General features: G+C 37.9%; 1 protein-coding gene across 1 annotated transcript in view; it reads left to right on the top strand.

Moving 5' to 3' along the window:
- Window positions 1–18465, top strand: part of LOC114667351 (gastrula zinc finger protein XlCGF57.1-like) — a 31268-nt gene extending 12803 nt beyond the window's left edge. The window contains exon 3 of the mRNA XM_028822625.2: window positions 16351–18465. Coding sequence (XP_028678458.1) covers window positions 16351–17516 — 1166 coding nt within the window. The 3' untranslated portion in view covers window positions 17517–18465. The remainder of the gene's footprint in view (window positions 1–16350) is intronic.
- The last annotated feature ends 417 nt before the right edge of the window (window positions 18466–18882 follow it).

Here is an 18882-nt window from a genome sequence, read left to right as displayed (position 1 = left end):
TGTAGTAATGTTTTGCTGGTTATACGAAGACACTTGTCCTCTATTCGTATAAGAGCTTTATTATAAATATCCTGAGTGTAATTTACATCTATATTGGGATTGGCCATCTGTTGTTGACGAAGTATATCCTCACTAAGGCTGTCTTTGTACTTTTCCCAAAGACTTGATGGAGTGCAAGTTGTAAGAATAATTGCAAATAGATCCCGTAATTGAGGAGCAAAGCATGTAACAGATGCCTCAAGAAGCGTGGTGTCCCAGTGTTGATCGTCTTCTAGTAAACCAAGTTTTTGGCAAGCTTCACGATAGGTCTCACATACATGTCCATCGACAGTTTTCAATGAAGTAAAAGATGTAGGTCCATGGATCGTGTGGAGCAAGAGGCACAGGTAGTAGCATTCTGAGTTGTATGGGTGTACGGTGTATACACGTACTATAGTATCACTCATTCGAATTCCGTCATGACTTGGCACTATTGCACCTTGTTTCCTTCTATTAAACGTTTTTGAAGATGCATTCCACATATAATATCTCGGTACATTAGTATACAACAATGTTCTTGCAAATAGATCATCCTGACAGGGTTTGAAAAAGTAGTCAGTGTTGTGTTGGGTGGTTGCAAGGCTACATTAAACATATTGTCTTCATTAAAATATACACGTTGTCCATTTTCCAAATGTACACATAGGTATGCAACCATTGGATAACGTTCGTGGATATGAAAATGAAGCAAACGCCATACTGCTTCATTGCTACTAATGTATCGCCCCATTTGGTACTGTGTTATTTCATCATTGGAGGAGTCATTATTAACCTGTAGGACAGCCATGTCGCTCCCTTTGTTGACATATTTGTACTTTAATGTACTTTATCGATTTCACAGAGTTACGGAACTCTACATTTATGTGCACATGAAACATTTTTGAGAGTAAAGGAGAGTAAGACACAACCCATCTGTTGTTGACTTCTACATCTTGATATTGATTATCCACCTTTAATTTAATAATTGCAGTGTACCCTCCATCACATGGTTTCCGTCGTCTGTATCGAGGATAACCATCGTCGGTAGTCTGTTTCCTGAATCATTTCCCTTGGGTAACGTTTAGTGCACTTGTTGTTCTTCATGCATGGAGACCTTATGTTGATGGCACCACAGGGCCCATGGATCATGTGCTTAGATATGATCTCAAGTAATACTGGATCATCCTGAGGATTCGGAAGCTCAGCCGAAATAACTCTATCAACATGTGTAGAGCGTATTTTTCCCTTTAACCATACCAAGATGTGAGCATGTGGAAGACCCTTTTTTTGCCACTCAATTGAGTACATCCAACAGTTTGGCTGTCCATAGATGTGGCTTTTTGTAATCACATCCATCAACTTGAGCAACTTTAACTTAAATACTCGGGCTGTCAAATCATGTCGATCAGCTGGTGACTGACCACTGAATAGTTTTTTTAATCTCAGACCATGTTGGATTACTGGTGAAAGTTATGAACAGGTCTGGGCATCCATATTCACGAACATATGACATAGCGTCGTGTGCATATTCATGCATGTGCCTCGGAATACCTGTATATGTTGCCGATAAAATCACCATTCTTCCGATGTTATTTGCAACTCCATCGTTATATATAGCATCTCTTAAATGAATATAATCATCAACACGCAGCTTCTTCTGATTTATCCAGATGAATAAGAGTCATTCTGATTCTACTTTGGCATACATGTCGACAATATACTGATGGAAGAGCTGTCTGCAAAGTAAAATATTGTTCAGTTGACCTGCTCGAATTATTATGCGGTATGCATAATAGTCCATGGCTGAATTTTTTTTATTTGTAAGAGCTCCAATCTTGACATTAATTTGCTTTAAATTAAAATCATACCCATCTTCTCTTTTGGAAAAAATTATGGGATATTGCAGAGCATCGTATGACCTGTGCGTTTCTGAAATACGCTGCAAGCATTCTTGACGTCTTTGAAGGACAATGTCTCTGGTACCGACATGTTCTCCGACCAATACAATTGTCACTTCATTAATGGTAGGTGTGTTAAATCTTCGCTCATGCTCATTAACTGGAGTTTTATCTGCTCTAATGATTAATTTGTATTGATCTGTCGCCATTCTTTCGAGAGTGGTCTTGAACATTTTCACTATGCATTATGTTCATGCATAATTTTTTGGATGTCAAGAACAATTTCTTTGTTGATCCCAGGAATTGTATCACAACGTAATGTTGCTTCTTCGTCTTCATTCCCAAAAAAATACATTTGGAGGAATTTGTGGCTCTCATCAGGCAATGGCATTAATGACCCAATTTTGTGTTGAATTTGCCCCTGTATTTTAAATCTATACATATAAAGGAGAGTTGGGATCCGTGTGGCTGTGTTTGTGGAGGGATGGAGAGTTAAGGTGGGTGTTGGAATCACGTGATCATCTCCCCTCCCATTCACCTCATTTCATTCACTTCATTTCGCTCCGAGCTCCGCTCCGCAGCTGACGCAGTCTTGCCGTCCTTTACTGATTTACTGTTTAGTAGACGCAGTGCTTACCGAATAGTATTTTTTCCTTTAGTGTTTCTACTTAGTGTTTCTTAGTGTTTAGTAGACACGGTGTGCGAAAGGAGAGTTGGGATCCAAGAGACTGTGTTTGTGGAGGGATGGAGAGTTAAGGCAGGTGGGGGAGTCACGTGATCATCTCCCCTCCCATTCACCTGATTTCATTCACTTCATTTCGCTCCGAGCTGAGCTCCGCAGTTCACGCGGTTAGTCCTTTCTCCTTTACTGATTTACTGTTTCGTAGACGCGGTACTTACTGATTAGTATTTCTTCCTTTAGTGTTTCTTAGTGTTTAGTAGACGTGGTGTGCCGGTGTTCCCGGCGGTGTTGCGGTTTAGTGTTACTTTCTACTTCGTTTTTGTACTTTAGTGTTTAATAATAAATAATAATAATTCATTTCATTTATATAGCGCTTTTCTCAGTGCTCAAAGTGCTAAAATAGTGAGTGATACTTAGCTGATAGCAGTGTAGAAGCAGCACAGCACAACGCAGCTGGTAGGACAGGCGGGTGTGGTAGCGTAGGTGAGCGGTGATAGTAAGCAGCAGAAAGCACAGCAGCTGGAGGAGGAAGCAGGATTTGGATGTTCCAATACACAGCCATAAACAGTAATGCTTGGTAATTTCAGGCGTGATCGCACCGAAGCCATAAGCCAGGTTAGTATGAACATCAGATCAGTTCCCGGATGTAGAGTACTGTAAGATGAAATGGGAGCAGATCAGCATAGCGAATATAATCACGGAGACAGATCATCCCGAGGTGCTAGATCGCCAGGTACAAAGAAATGCTCGTAGGTCTCGTCCCGTGATCCACAGACACGGCTGTTCCCAGTAAAGTGGAGTCCATAAAATCTGTAAATATTAAGCCAAATCCAAACAATTCGAGTCAGCTGTATCCACGAACTATACGTACAATAAACGAAATAAAACAAGCATAAGAAAGTGCAGAATTAAGGCGAATTTTGCGAAACGTGTTGTTAACAGGGAGGATCGGCCGACAACAAGCGTGCACCAGCGTCCCCTCACTTGCTACAATAAAGCAGTTATAATAAAGAAGTTTAGTAGACTTTTACTTTATCTCGTTTAGTGTTCTTCCCGGTGGTGGTGCCGTTTTTTAGTGTTAGTGTCTACTTAGTGTTTGTGTTTAGTGTTATGGAAGGAGTGATCTTCCCACTGTCAGATTTTGCAATGAATGAGTTGGTAAATAATGATTATTTATCAACAGATCACATGAGCAAATTCAATGAAATTTTAGCTGCGCATACAATTTCCAACCTCAAAAGGTTTTGCTAATGTGGACTCCTGACATATTGCCCATTCCACAAAATGCAAAACATATTCAAATATTACCTTCTGCAGCTACTGAACGAGTGACTCACTGGGTGTGTACCTATTATTATGATGCTGTAATTCATGTCTATGACAGTTTAAACGCTGATAAAAAATTCAACCTCACCGAAGAGCAGCTTCGTTTCCTTCATGCTTTGTTTCCTTGCAAACCTCCCATAGTTTATGAAAACGCACACCAACAATTAAATCATACAGATTCTGGTGTATTCTCAATTGCATTTGCTGTGTGTATTTCTTTAGGTATTGACCCAAGTGATATATATAAAAAATGTAAATGTTCGTTTGTTCAAAACCTTAAATCTCCGAAAGTTCTTCACCGATTGCTTTGAAATTTTGACACAACGTTGCATTCGAATACGCGCGTGTTTTTATATACATATTATATAGATGTCACACCTGTGACAGGTAAAAACATGCTTTTTTTGAAAACACAGCGCCATCTGTTGGACGTAAAAGCAACACACGCTATACTAAATATTTTACGATTCTGTTTCAATGTTTCGATCAAATACATTTGTAAGTACGTGAATAAAGGCAGCGACATGGCAGTTTTTTGGCGTGCAACCAGAAAGAAGTGATAGGAATAGGGTCATACATATCGATGAAATCGCACAGTATTAGACTGGAAGATACATACGCAGCAATGAAGCTGTATGACGAAGTCTTTCATTTCCCATACATGAACGAAGTCCAGGTGCTGTTCACTTAGCAGTACATCTAGAAAATGGACAACGCGTTTATTTCACAGCTGCAAATGTGCAACAAATAGCCCTGAATCCACCGACTACAACATTAACTGCTTTCTTTACGTTATGTTAAAATGACGTGTTTGCTAAAACACTGCTGTATTCGGAAGTGCCTACGTATTACACATGGAATGCGAGCAGAAAATCATTTGAACAACGCAAGCGAGGAGAGTGAGTCAACGGACAACCTGGCATATTCAAAGAAACTACGATAGACAGACTGTACACCGTGCATCCCAATCAAGATGAATGCTTTTTTGTTCACATGCTGTTGGTAAATGTGCCCGGTCCAACATCTTTCCAGCAATTGAGAATTGTCAACGGCGTTACACATGCCACTTTCCAAAGTACAGGTCAAGCTCTGAATTTATTGGAGAACGACCGACACTGGGATGTATACATTAATGACGCGTGCAACACGTCACATCCAAATCAAATTCTTGCATTGTTTGCAATCATATTGACCGCCTGCTCTCCTTCATCTCCAACACAGTTATGGGAGAAATATAAATCGCACATGGCTGAAGATATTTTCCGTCAAATACGCAAGTAAAATTCAAATATAAACCTGGATTTCACAGCAGAAATCTACAAATAAGCGTTGATAATGATTGAAGATTTGTGCTTAGAAATCACGAACAAAGTTCTCAATCAATTGGGAATGCCATCACCGAATCGATCTGCTGCTGCTTCGTTCGATGTAGAATTGCGTCGTGAACAAAATTACAACACGGGTGATCTTTTGTCGTATGTGCAATCAAATATTCCTAAGCTAACGCTTCAACAAAAAGGCATTTACGATCAAATACTGCAAACTGTCAATAACGGGGTTGGAGAAATCTGGAAATTGGGAACGGAAAGGTGCTGGTTGATCTGACCTCAGGACGAATTTCATTGCCTCATAACTTCTGTAATTTAGTGACATCAAAAGAAGAATTGGTTGAAAAAGTATTTCCAATATTCAAACCAATTATAAGAATCACGATTGGCTGAGTGCACGAGCTATTCTTGCGGCCAAAAACAAAGACGTCTACGAACTTAACAATATTATTCAGTCTAACATTCTGCACAGACAATGGAACAACAAAAAATATTGTACAGTAATCCCTCCTCCATCGCGGGGGTTGTGTTCCAGAGCCACCCGCGAAATAGGAAAATCCGCGAAGTAGAAACCATATGTTTATATGGTTATTTTTAGAATGTCATGCTTGGGTCACAGATTTGCGCAGAAACACAGGAGGTTGTAGAGAGACAGGAACGTTATTCAAACACTGCAAACAAACATTTGTCTCTTTTTCAAAAGTTTAAACTGTGCTCCATGACAAGACAGAGATGACAGTTCTGTCTCACAATTAAAAGAATGCAAACATATCTTCCTTTTCAAAGGAGTGCAAAGCAAGCAGTCAAAAAAAAAAATCAATAGGGCTTTTTGGCTTTTAAGTATGCGAAGCACCGCCGGTACAAAGCTGTTGAAGGCGGCAGCTCACACCCCCTCTGTCAGGAGCAGGAAGAGAGAGAGAGAGAGAGCCACAGAAAAACAAAGTCAAAAATCAATACGTGCCCTTTGAGCTTTTAAGTATGCGAAGCACCGTGCAGCATGTCCTTCAGGAAGCAGCTGCACACAGCCCCCCTGCTCACACCCCCTACGTCAGCGCAAGAGAGAGAGAAAGAAAGTAAGTTGGGTAGCTTCTCAGCCATCTGCCAATAGCGTCCCTTGTATGAAATCAACTGGGCAAACCAACTGAGGAAGCATGTACCAGAAATTAAAAGACCCATTGTCCGCAGAAACCCGCGAAGCAGCGAAAAATCCGCGATATATATTTAAATATGCTTACATATAAAATCCGCGATGGAGTGAAGCCGCGAAAGGCGAAGCGCGATATAGCGAGGGATCACTGTATACCCACAAGCATTGTGAAATTAAATATATTAGAAACGTGCGCTTTCTCTTTTCTTTCTTTTCTATTTAACCAGATTGAGCCATAGCAAAGCTATCTATATATATATCTATATCTATACTAATTAATAAATGGCAAAGCCCTCACTGACTGACTGACTGACTGACTCATCACTAATTCTCCAACTTCCCGTGTAGGTGGAAGGCTGAAATTTGGCAGGCTCATTCCTTACAGCTTACTTACAAAAGTTAGGCAGGTTTCATTTCGAAATTCTATGTGTAATGGTCATAACTGGAACTTATTTTTTGTCCATATAGTCTAATGGAGGAGGCGGAGTCACGTATCGCGTCATCACACCTCCTACGTAATCACTTGAACTAAAAACAAGGAAGAGATTTACAGCACGAGTCAAACGCGGGAACGAAGGTAAATGACGTTAATTTTTGAGTGTCTTTTAATACTGTGTAAGCATACATATTAAAACGTGCAATTAAACGTGTGCATTTACGGGGTGATTTCTCAGGCTTAAAAGCTCGCCTTTTATCAAACGCAAGAACAAAGGTAAATGACGTTAATTTTTGAGTGTCTTTTAATGCTGTGTAAGCATGCATATTAGCACATGTGCAATTAAACGTGTGCATTTACGGGGTGATTTCTCAGGCTTAAAACCTCGCCTTTTATTAAAAAGGTAAATGCTGTTTTCATTCTGAAGGGCACAAACCACGTTGGATTTTGTAATGATAGTTGATTAGTAAGGTCTATTAAGGGATACTTACAGAATGATTAGTAATGTCTGTGAATGCCGATGCAAGTAGGAGAATGGGCGTGAACTAAAGAACGATTAGTAACTTGTACAGTAAATGTCTCTAAAGTCTGTCTATTAAAAAGTTATTATATCTTTCAATCCTGTGTATTGATTAAACTACGAACCTAACAAGATCACTACATGGTGTCAGAAGTGGCGGATTGGAAGAGGAATATGAAGAAGAGGTTCAGCTTTTGAACGAGTCTCGTGTCTATTAGTAACCCGAAAACATGATGAGAAAGCGGTAAGACGTTCTAGCAAAAGAGAAAAAAAAATATGTTATGATTACAGCCCCCACCAAATCTCCAGTTAAAGGGAAATGTAGCTGAAAATTGGAAAAGATTTAAACAGAGATTCGAGTTGTATCTTGCTGCGATTGAAGCAGATAGGAAAAGTGAAAAAATGAAAGCGTCTATGCTTCTACATGTAATTGGTGAAGAGGCGCTAGAGGTGTATAACAATTTTCAGTTTGAAGAAGATGGAGACAATATGAAATTGAATAAAATAGTTGAAAAATTCGAAACGTATTGCAACCCAAAGCGCAATGTGACGTTTGAGCGGCAAAAGTTTTTTTACATGTTTCCAGAAAAGCGGAGAAACAATAGACCAGTATGTGACGGAATTGCGTAATAGGAGCTGTTCTAAGAAGAAACCGTCAAGACATCAAAGGACCAATAACCTCTAATCAGAACACTAACACCAGCGAAACAAATATTAACGAGAAAACAAGTATAAATCAGGAAAGAACATCTCAACTGCAAACACAATTAACCAGAATATCAAAATGTCAAGTAAAACCACCAGAACGACTCATTGAGACATGTTGAGGATTAAAGGAACATTTTCAATTAAGAAATGCTGAATTCCTTTAACAGTTGTGCTTTTTATACATAGTTTGAATGCTGGATGTATGCCTGAAATGTTCTGGATAGTTCAGTTGTTTGAAGTGATAAAGAATTAAACGTGTGCATTTACGGAGTGATTTCTCAGGCTTAAAAGCTCGCTTTTTATTAAAAAGGTAAATGCTAACTGTTTTCATTCTGAAGGGCACAAACCATGTTAGATTTCAGCCGTTAAACGTGCAAAAATGTCGGTACACCAGATAAATAAGCGCAACATATTATCAGTTGTATTGTATGCTTACAATACATATAGAAATGTGTTAATCGTTAACTAATAGTATCGGATGGTGTTTTTTCGACTCGCGCCTTGATTTAAACGATTGCATGTCTTGGTGGGTTTGCATAGCTTATTGTCAATATCTTTACACCTGTTTTTAAGACTTATTGACTGAAACAGGCTTTCATGAAAAAACGTAGGGCTTTGCTACAAGATACACCCTCCACAAGTTAAGGAAGTAAAAATAAAAGGTATATATTTCTGTTTTATTTAAACCTTTTAAGTTCGTATGCATAGCCCCATTTGGCTGTTGAAGTTTTTTTTTTTTTTCTTCAGTAATATTTAATCTCCTTAAAGAAAAACAACATATGCATTTTACTTTTTTTGTATCTCTTTAGTAATATTTTAGTGTAAAAGGATAACGAGTATTTAAACCTTTTATGTTACTTTATAAAGTTATTTTACACAATGTTGAAAAATTAATAAGAAAGCTACATATTTTGGCAGCTGCTGCTTTAATTTTCAATGAAATGAAAAAAGCTCTCCAAGAGAAAACCTCAATGAAGAAGAAACAGTTTGCACTATCTAAAAAGGAGAAACCCTCATTTCTAAAGGTTTGCTGCAGATGACTTAACTGAAAATAAATGAATAGTTCCTATGTGTATAATACATATTTATCTATTTGACTTATGCCTTTATTCCAGCAACTTGCAACATCTGAGGTACAATTTGTTACATTACTTTGGTTTTTTTGCAGCACAGGCAGGTGAAGTGACTTCCTCAGGGTCACACAGTGGTGTCAGTACCAGGATTTGAACTGACAAACTCCGGGTTTGCTGAAATATTACTGAAGAATGAAAAAAAACGAAAACGGGCAAATGGGGCTAGGCATACAAATGTCCATCCATCCATTATCCAACCCGCTATATCCTAAATACATGAGCCAATCCCTGCCAACACAGGGCACAAGGCAGGAAACAAACCCCGGGCAAGGTGCCAGCCCACCGCAGGGCTCACACACCCACACACACCCACACACCAGAGACAATTTAGAATCGCCAATGCACCTAACCTGCATGTCTTTGGACTGTGGGAGGAAACCAAAGATATGTGTATACGTAGATATGTATATATATGTATATATGTATATGTATATATATGTTTACATAACCTCTTTAACATACTACTTCTCCGCTGCGAAGCGCGGGTATTTTGCTAGTATATATATATATATATATATATATATATATATATATATATATACACACACACACACACACACACACATACATCTATACTAATAAAAGGCAAAGCCCTCACTGACTCACTCATCACTAACTCTCCAACTTCCCGTGTAGGTAGAAGGCTGACATTAGGCAGGCTCATTCCTTACAGCTTATTTACAAAAGTTAAGCAGGTTCCATTTCAAAATTCTACACGTAACGGTCATAATGGTCGACAACGTCCGCCATGTTAAACTTTCTTATTTATGGCCCCATCTTCACGAAATTTGGTAGGCAGCTTCCCTGCACTAACCGAAACCAATGTACGTACTTATTTCAGTGGTATGACACCACCGTCGGCCACCATATTGAACTTTCCAACGGTCTTTGTTACTTAATGGGCCCATCTTCAAGAAATTTGGTACGCGGGTTCCCAACGCTAACTGAATCCTACTTACATACATATATACGTCCATAGCCTGCAGCTCGGTCCACACTCTGAATCTTCCAGGCACTCCTGAAGGTTGGGGCTGAGAAACTTACAGCCACCGAAACTTTGTAATGGCACGAGACTTCAGGTCACATGCTTGCAAAAGAACCTAATTGAGGCAACTATTTTTACTGGCGGTGGCTCAGGGGAGAGAGTTTTTATTCCTCGGATCCCCGTTATACCCTCTGATCTCACATTTCAATTCAAACGCCTCCAATTTCCAGTAAGGCTGTGCTTTGCAATGACAATTAATAAGTCTCAGGGACTGACCCTACAAAAGGTTGTCATTGATTTGAAGCAAGATTGCTTTTCACATGGCCAACTATACGTTGCATGCTCAAGAGTAAACTCAGCGCGCAGCTTGGTTATGTTACAACCAGAGGGGCGATACAAAAGAGATCCTTAACAAATAATTATTGGTACATTTTCCCTCAGTTTATTACTTAAAATTTTAAAGCAGTACTTCGCCGCTGCGAAGCGCGGGTATTTTGCTAGTGTAGGCATAAAGCCAGACTCTTCGGTAGCAGCCGTGGTGCCAAAGGATGTTATCTGAAAACACGAATTGTATTTCCTAATGTTCTGTAGAAAATGAGTTGAATGTGGATTTGCGCCAGAAATAAGAGACAACAATGGTTCATGTGGATTGCTTAAAGGTGTTATTTTCACCTTGCCGTCTGAACAACACATCCCACGTGATTCAAATTTAACCTTCTTTGCTTGGCAATACTGACGGACGATGTCCATTTCTCCTATTGTAACTGTTAGATGTAGGCAATAATCTTTTTCAATGTTATAATTGAATCCCTCCATATACAGACCCTAACGGCTGTGTGACGTGGTAGCCTGTGAATACTGCATCCGTCAAATTTGATTCTGTTCAGCACGTTGTTCGGGTGTTTGTGAGGCCCTCAATTGTGATTGTTGTATACGCTGATCAGCGAGCCCTCTCTCTCTCGATCTGCTTCTGTCTCACTTTCTCTGTGTAATCTGTTTTTGTCGATGTTGATGGTTCCTCAAGTTCCCCAATAAATTTTTTTGGGAGGATTTTCCCCGGTATTATAAATGTCAGCATAAACCCAAACTGTTCAGTAGGAGCCGTGCTGCCAAACGATGTCATCTGAAAACATGAATTGTATTTGGTAATGTTCTGTAGAAAATCAGTTGAATGTGGATTTGCACCAGAAATAAGAGACAACAACGGTACAGGTGGATGGCTTAAAGGTGTTAATTTCACATTGCCATCTGAACAACACATCCCACGTGATTCAAATTTAAACCGCACCTCCTAGCGTCCACTTTGTTCTTACGACCCCTTGCCACTGAAGGCGGTTTACAGCTTGGCGGAGTTAAAAAGTGGAAAGACGCAAAGCTGTTTTCGTCATGTCTTCTACTATCAAGTACTGGGAATTTAAAAAAAAAAAGTTACAATGTGGCAGTTTTGTCTATCTCTCAGCGCTGGAGTCTAGAGAGGAGGACTGGGAGAGGACGACACGGGGCACACTTCTATGGGATAGATGGGCATGTTTCTGTTTTCTTCTTTTCAATATCAGTAAGTGTTTCTGTTTACTTCTTTTTAATATCAGTAAGTCGGGGTGCACTTTTCTGGGATAGATCGGCGTGTTTGTGTTTACTTTTTTTCAATATCAGTAAGTCGGGCGCACTTTTCTGGGATAGATCGGTGTGTTTCTGTGTACTTCTTTTCACTAACTGATTAGTAAAGCACGCCTCCCAGCATCCACTTTGTTCTTACGACCCATCGCCGCTGAAGGCGGTTTACAGCTCGCCGCAGTTAAAAAGTGGAAAGACGCAAAGCTGTTTTCTTCATTTCTTCTACTATCAAGTACTGGGAATTAAAACAAAGTTTCAATGTGGCAGTTTTGTCTGTCTCTCAGCACTGGAGTCCAGAGCGGAGGGCTGGGAGAGGGAGACTCTGGGCACACTATGTAATACGTAATTTCCATATCGCGTGGTCATACGTAATTTCCGTTTCAATCACGAAAAGAATTTTATATATATATATATAGATGATGGACTAGGCTAGGGATTGTCAGAATTCCTACTTTGTCTCTTAATACTGATCATAGACCTGCTAGAGTTTTATTTTATGGAGGACTGCTGTAAACTGGACTTTTGTTTTCTTCTCCCCTACTCCATCGCCATTTAGCTATCTCTACTACCAATATAAGTAACATTGACACAATCTGTTTATTAACCACTGTGGTTCATTTTGTTGTGCTCTATGTAATTTAAATATAGAGTTAAAGAGTTTTTTGAATGTTTGTGCATTTGTAAATATATATTTTATGGTTTAATAATTTACTGGTAGTTTACTGTACAGTGTGTTCTGAGCCTAAATTCCATGCTGTGCAGTATGTTAAAACAAAGTTCATAGGTTTGTGTTAGTTCAGGCCTTGGCGGCGGTGGCAGCAATTTTGATGATCTTTTTTTGGTTAGTTGGGCTTAGATTTTTTGACTTTATTCCCTAGAGCATAATTTTCAAGTGCTGTATTCAAGGGAAATGTATCTGATGGATATGGGAATGCATTATGTGAGAGTGGGGGTTTAAGTTTAAGAGGAGACCCAGACATTTTGCAAAAGCTTCAGTTTTTGCATAAAGTCCACATCCACCTTCTTGTGTGAAAAGTAGTCGAGTATAGATAGATAGATAGATAGATAGATAGATAGATACTTTATTAGCTGCACTTTTCACATTCACTCCCAAACCCAAAACTTTCTGAAATAGGAATGTATGGTTGATTATGGGGGATCAGAAGAGTAGATGGACAAAGGTCAGAATAAAATAGGTATTGAAGAGTGAGCGCTGGGCAATGCTGAGAATCTGCAAGTTCAATTCCCTGGGGTACAGACTTCTCAGATTCAATACAGAATGTATCTCCCTACGCTTACCCCCACAAATTCTCATTTCCAACCTCAACAAATCCAGTGACCATCCCAGATAACTAACACAGCCTGTTGGGATCCAGCTACAGACACAGTCAATGTGCCACTTTCTGTTTCAGCGTCTTGGGTGAACATCAGTGTGGCTAAGATGTTTGAAGACCACTTTTTAAAAATATTGTCAGTATTCGGAGTAAAACAAGCAAGGAAGTAAATTGTATTGGCATTCAGCTTTCCACCTCTCTTTATCAAGCAATCTTTGTACTTCATTTAAAACTGAGTATTCAGTTACCTGAGCACTCATCCTAACTAACTAATACAAGGCCATTTTAGAGACTTGCCAGATGGAAACAAATATGTGGGCCCTGAGATAACTCACAAAGAGAACATTCAGACTTCATAAAGAGCCTAATCTAAGGTGAGGTAGAGCTACTGACCATGATGGACATACAAAAGATTCTTTAAATAATAGCCTTTATTGCAGTGTTCCAACAAATGCAGTATGCGGTGCTATTTTACTGAGTTTTTTAACATAAACTGTGCTACAGTGTGACGTGAATAGCAGATCTCATTTTTCTCTAAACAAGGTCGTGGAAGTAGTGGGCTGTTTTGTAGGCCAAACTTTAGAGGAGTCAAGAATGAAAACAGGTGCCAGATTAATTGAACAGTGAGAAATTATTTATTCATACTTCATAATTCAGAAAGAAATGTAAAATATGACCCCCTCCTAGAAAAAAAAATTACAATTCTACCTGACATGAGGCCTTTGTGAGTCTAATTACTGACTAGAAGACAATGAATAAAAGCAATTAAAAGGTTTAATAGGTAGGAGAGAAGTATGGAGTTTTAAGTGTGTAGTGTTCAAATTGACAAGTAATTCCTGAGCCGTGTAACACAATCCTGATACAGGTATCTTGTGATATGCAGTCCAATAAAGAGTCAGAGGCACTAGAGAATGTTTAAAGACCTTAACTTGGAATATTCGTGGAGCTGAGTGATGTCTAACTGAAGAGAAATAAGTCAAATTTTGTAAAATAGGAATATGAATTTGTAGAACGTGAAGGAGTGTCTTGTATTCAAAGAGCCTGATGTTGTCAGGATCTGTTTATGTCAATCAAATTGAAATTTCTCTCTTACCCTTTGTTTTCCATGTAATTTAAGTGTTCGTGCATGTTAGTATTATAAAGTTTAATAATTTGCCATTGTTGTATTATTCAGTCTTCACACTTTTTATGAACCTAATGTATTCCTGTAAAAACACTCGCAAGACGATTTTATGTTTTTGAAATATGAGAGATTATGTTTAATGGCTGGGAAAAGGGTATGCATTCCTGAGTCTCATTACTGACACCAGCATTTTGTGAAATAATGCCAAATTCCATAAAAATGAACCCAGTCGCTTTAATCATTACTAGTAGTTTCTCAAACTAGCCTTTATCCTTTATCAGTGACTCAATAACATGACTCTTTCCTAGCTCCCATTAAACTTATCGGCATTTACTGGATTACACAGTGCACGCTTGAATTCTCAAAGTGAACATGTATATGATTTTCATTGTTTATGTGCCCTGTATTTATACTTCGAAAAAGCAAGGAAAAATAAGTAACTGTACAGTAAAAACAAGAAAGGAAACAACTCCTTTGATATCACTCACCAAACAAATTCAAAAATGGTGTGAGGTGTTTAAGAATTGTGATGCTGAGTCAGAATGTGATGAAGGGGAAAGAGTAAGTAACAAATTCTGGATCATCAGTGTCTGTCCCCAGACATAAACAGTATAATGTACTGTGCATATACACCTGATTGAGAACAATGCAAAATTGTCCCCAAAACAGAATAACCATATGTTAAAAAAACAAATTGATTCTTTTAACTGCAAAGACAATGCCATGTTAAAAAAAAAAAAAAAAAAAAATGACATAAAATGCAAAAACTTCAAATTCATACCCTTCAATCTTTGGGAATAACCCTAATTGTAACTTTGTGTCGGAGCAGCATGTATTTTAGTTATTTAAGCATATATTTACTAGTGCACTCACTCATTGATGTAAATCTCATGTAGCTGGTGCTATGTATTGGCAAGAATCAGGTGATAGAATATGAATTGTGATACAGTGGTTACGATGCAATATATTGCAATACTGTAAGAAAGGTGATATATTGCAATTTTTGTAAGTTTCATTTTTGAAAAACTGTCATAGCATAAAGAACACACCACCATATGCACTTTTGCCCATATTAACATTTAACATATAACATTTGCCCATATTAATAAAAAGTTCTTGCAGTTTTAGAATGTGCTTTAAAGATTCACAGTATGCCAGTTTTTAATTTCCCAAGTAGTTAATAAAAGAAAATGCATAGTGATTGCAGCATTCTACATCATTGCATAGTGACTAGAAAATTCAACATCATACCACTACTTTTTGTGCCATCTGAAAAATGCACTCGGATATTATCAGGCATGCATACAAGCACGTGGGGGCCGTATGAACTACTGAGTATGATTTGGAGTTGCTGCAATTAAATTTTTGCAAAATGGACTAGCCTGTCGCATCATTTTTTCACTTTGATTTTCAGGGTGTCTCATCCCTCTGTAGGCAAAAATAACTGGTGATCCAGTATTTGTAATCCTCTAATTCTTTTCTGAGACCCCTGTGGCTCCTATAGACATGTACATTAATATGGCACTTATTCATTCTTTGGTTTTGTGTTGGCCATTAAATAAGCCCTTTTGATACAGGCTTTGGGTTTAAGTTGCCTTAGTCTAATTTTGGAGAAACATTACAAAACATTCTGATTATTCAAGGTATGCTTCACATGCTTTGCATGGTGCTCTATTTTGCAAATGAAACACTGTTTAGTATCATTATATCTGGAGATTATAAAATTTGTCTTCTTTAGCTGAGTAAAATATGAGAAACAGATAATTTTGAATAATATTTTATATTAATATATTGAATAATATTTTAATATGATAGCTATATTAAAGAATTCCATTATCATTTTGTCATCAGTAATCTTGTCCATTGAGTCCTTCACATGTCATGCATTGTATTTAGTTTGCTATTTCAAGTTCAACTGCAGTGATTGAGCTCTGGAATGTAGCTGTAGCACAGAAAGAAAAATTATCCTGATAGTTAAGCATCTCTTCACATGTATTTAAGATTTCTTGTATTTTAAAAATCTTTTTGATTTCAACAGGCATTTATTTAATGTTATGCCTATAATAAGCTTTTATTTTTCCTTTTAAACTTCATACAGGAGACAAGCCTTACTGCTGTTCTGAATGTGGCAGACAATTTTCTCGTTTAAGAAGACTTCGGCGTCACAAAAGAATTCATACTGGAGACAGTCCGTATTGCTGTTTGGAATGTGGCAAACAGTTCTCTGACAGGAGTAATCTTCAGGCACATGCTAGAATACACACTGGAGAAAAGCCGTATTGCTGTTCAGAATGTGGGAAACGATTCTTACGAATTGCTGATCTTCACACCCACACTAGAATACACACCGGAGAAAAACCGTATTGCTGTTCTGAATGTGGCAAAAGATTCTCACGAATTGCCACTCTTCATACACACAAAAGAACTCACACCGGAGAGAAGCCATTTTGCTGTTTGGAATGTGGTAAGCACTTTACAGTGAAAAGCAGCCTTCAGATACACAAAAGAACTCACACTGGAGAAAAGCCATATGCCTGTTCTGAATGTGGTAAACAGTTCTGTGACAAGAGTTCTCTTCGGCAGCACAGAAGAATTCACACCGGTGGGGAGATGTATTGCTGTTCTGAATGTGGCAAACAATTTTCACAAATCAACAGTCTTCAGATCCATATGAGAATTCATACTGGAGAGAAGCCATATTGCTGTTCAGAATGTGACAGAAAATTCTGTAGTAGGAGTTCTCTGAGGAAACATGCCATAAGTCACACTGGAGAGAAGCCATACTGTTGTTCTGAATGTGGTAAACAGTTTTCAAAAAAGTACAGTCTTCAGAACCACAGAAGAATACACACTGGAGAAAAGCCATACTGCTGTTCTGAGTGTGGCAGACAGTTTTCACGAATGGCCACTCTTCACACCCACACAAGAATTCATACCGGAGAGAAGCCATATTGCTGTTTGGAATGTGGCAAACGATTCTCACAAATCACCACTCTTCACACCCACACAAGAATTCACACTGGAGAGAAGCCGTATTGCTGTTCAGAATGTGGGAAACACTTTTCATTGAAGAGCAACCTTCAGAGACATGTAAGAATTCACACGGGTGAGAAACCTTATGGCTGTTCTGAATGTGGCAAACAGTTTTCACATAAGTTCAATCTTCAAACCCACACAAGAATTCACAATGGCACAGACAAGACCACACAAGCGTACCGTGAGCAAGAAAATAAGAGCACTACATTCAATCCAGTGGTCAGTTGAAGAGAAAGAGGAGATCAAGTAATGCTACTTCTTGGCAACTGATCTCAAATTCCCAACTAAAGAATACGCCAGGAAGGCTGATGCAGAACTGCAGTATAGAAATGTAATCTTTATTTTCCAAATTGGATAACTGACACAAATATAAGACATTTAATTGCAATAATTAAAGACAACAAACGGGTCAAGTGACATTAGCATACTTTCAAAAAACAGCAAGAAAAGAAATAATGCAGGTTGGCAGCATTAACACCAGCGTAACTCATTGGCAAGCAAATGGAGTACAAATTAAGTTGAAGAAAAAGAACGTTGACATATTTGAAAACAAATTAAAAATTAAAGGTTTAAATATAAACTCAAAAAATGCTAGCACAACCAGAAAATTATTACCAGAGACAATTGTCCTAAAAATCAACTGATTTACAAAGAGTGAAATACAAACATTAAAGAGAGAAGTTATCAAGAAGTTAAATGATGGGGGTAGCGGGGTATGTTGGGGCACAGTAGATCGAAAGTGCCAATGACATTTTATGAAGATAAAATAACCCAAGTGATCCTTGAAGAAGAGCAACCAGAATTAGAAAAATGATTAAAAATATCCACTACAGAGTCATTCAAAACTAGAAGAGAACACACCAACTAAAGTGAACAACTCAACAAGTGCAGAATTCACCATCATTAGAGGACATAAAGGTCCAGGAAATTGCAGAAGATCTCCTGGAGTTCATCAATTTTACTAGTATGCAGAAATCAACAAAAGACTTGGTACTACATGTAAGGTGAATAAAGCAATAACTGAGAGAAATGAAAACCAGCAGCATGTAATAGACTTCAAAAGTGTAAAGAGGATAACATTTTGTGCAGTAAAACTCATCACCTCTAAAATATTATAAAAGTAAAGTTGAATAAATTGGACTCTGCAAGTGCATGAATAAAAAATTTGCCTCGATAATTTTATTTTGGTGAACAATTCAGGTAAATTACCACTTTCAGTAAGCAGAAGTGGGTCAAAAGTTGCAAGAAACTATAATAATGAGAGTAATGTAATACTTGTACATAAAATTTTGTTTACGTAAAGCAAAAACATTCTCGGATATATATATATATATATATATATATATATATATATATATATATATATATATATATATATATATATATATATATATATATATATATATATATATATATATACTACCATTTGAACATCAAATGGAAAATGGTGATTATCTCAAAGAATGGTCGTTTTTTCTAAAAACTGCAAAGCGACCAAAAATGCTTAAAATGTGGTGCTTTCCTATAATATAATGTGAAATTATCAAATTTTTAATATTTTTGGGGAAATTTTTCAGGTAAAGTACCACTTCCG

Source organism: Erpetoichthys calabaricus, chromosome 1 (assembly GCF_900747795.2).
Source record: "Erpetoichthys calabaricus chromosome 1, fErpCal1.3, whole genome shotgun sequence".
Lineage (NCBI taxonomy): Eukaryota > Metazoa > Chordata > Cladistia > Polypteriformes > Polypteridae > Erpetoichthys > Erpetoichthys calabaricus.
Note: the sequence above shows the minus strand (reverse complement) of the source record. Positions and strands in the feature narration are given on the sequence as shown.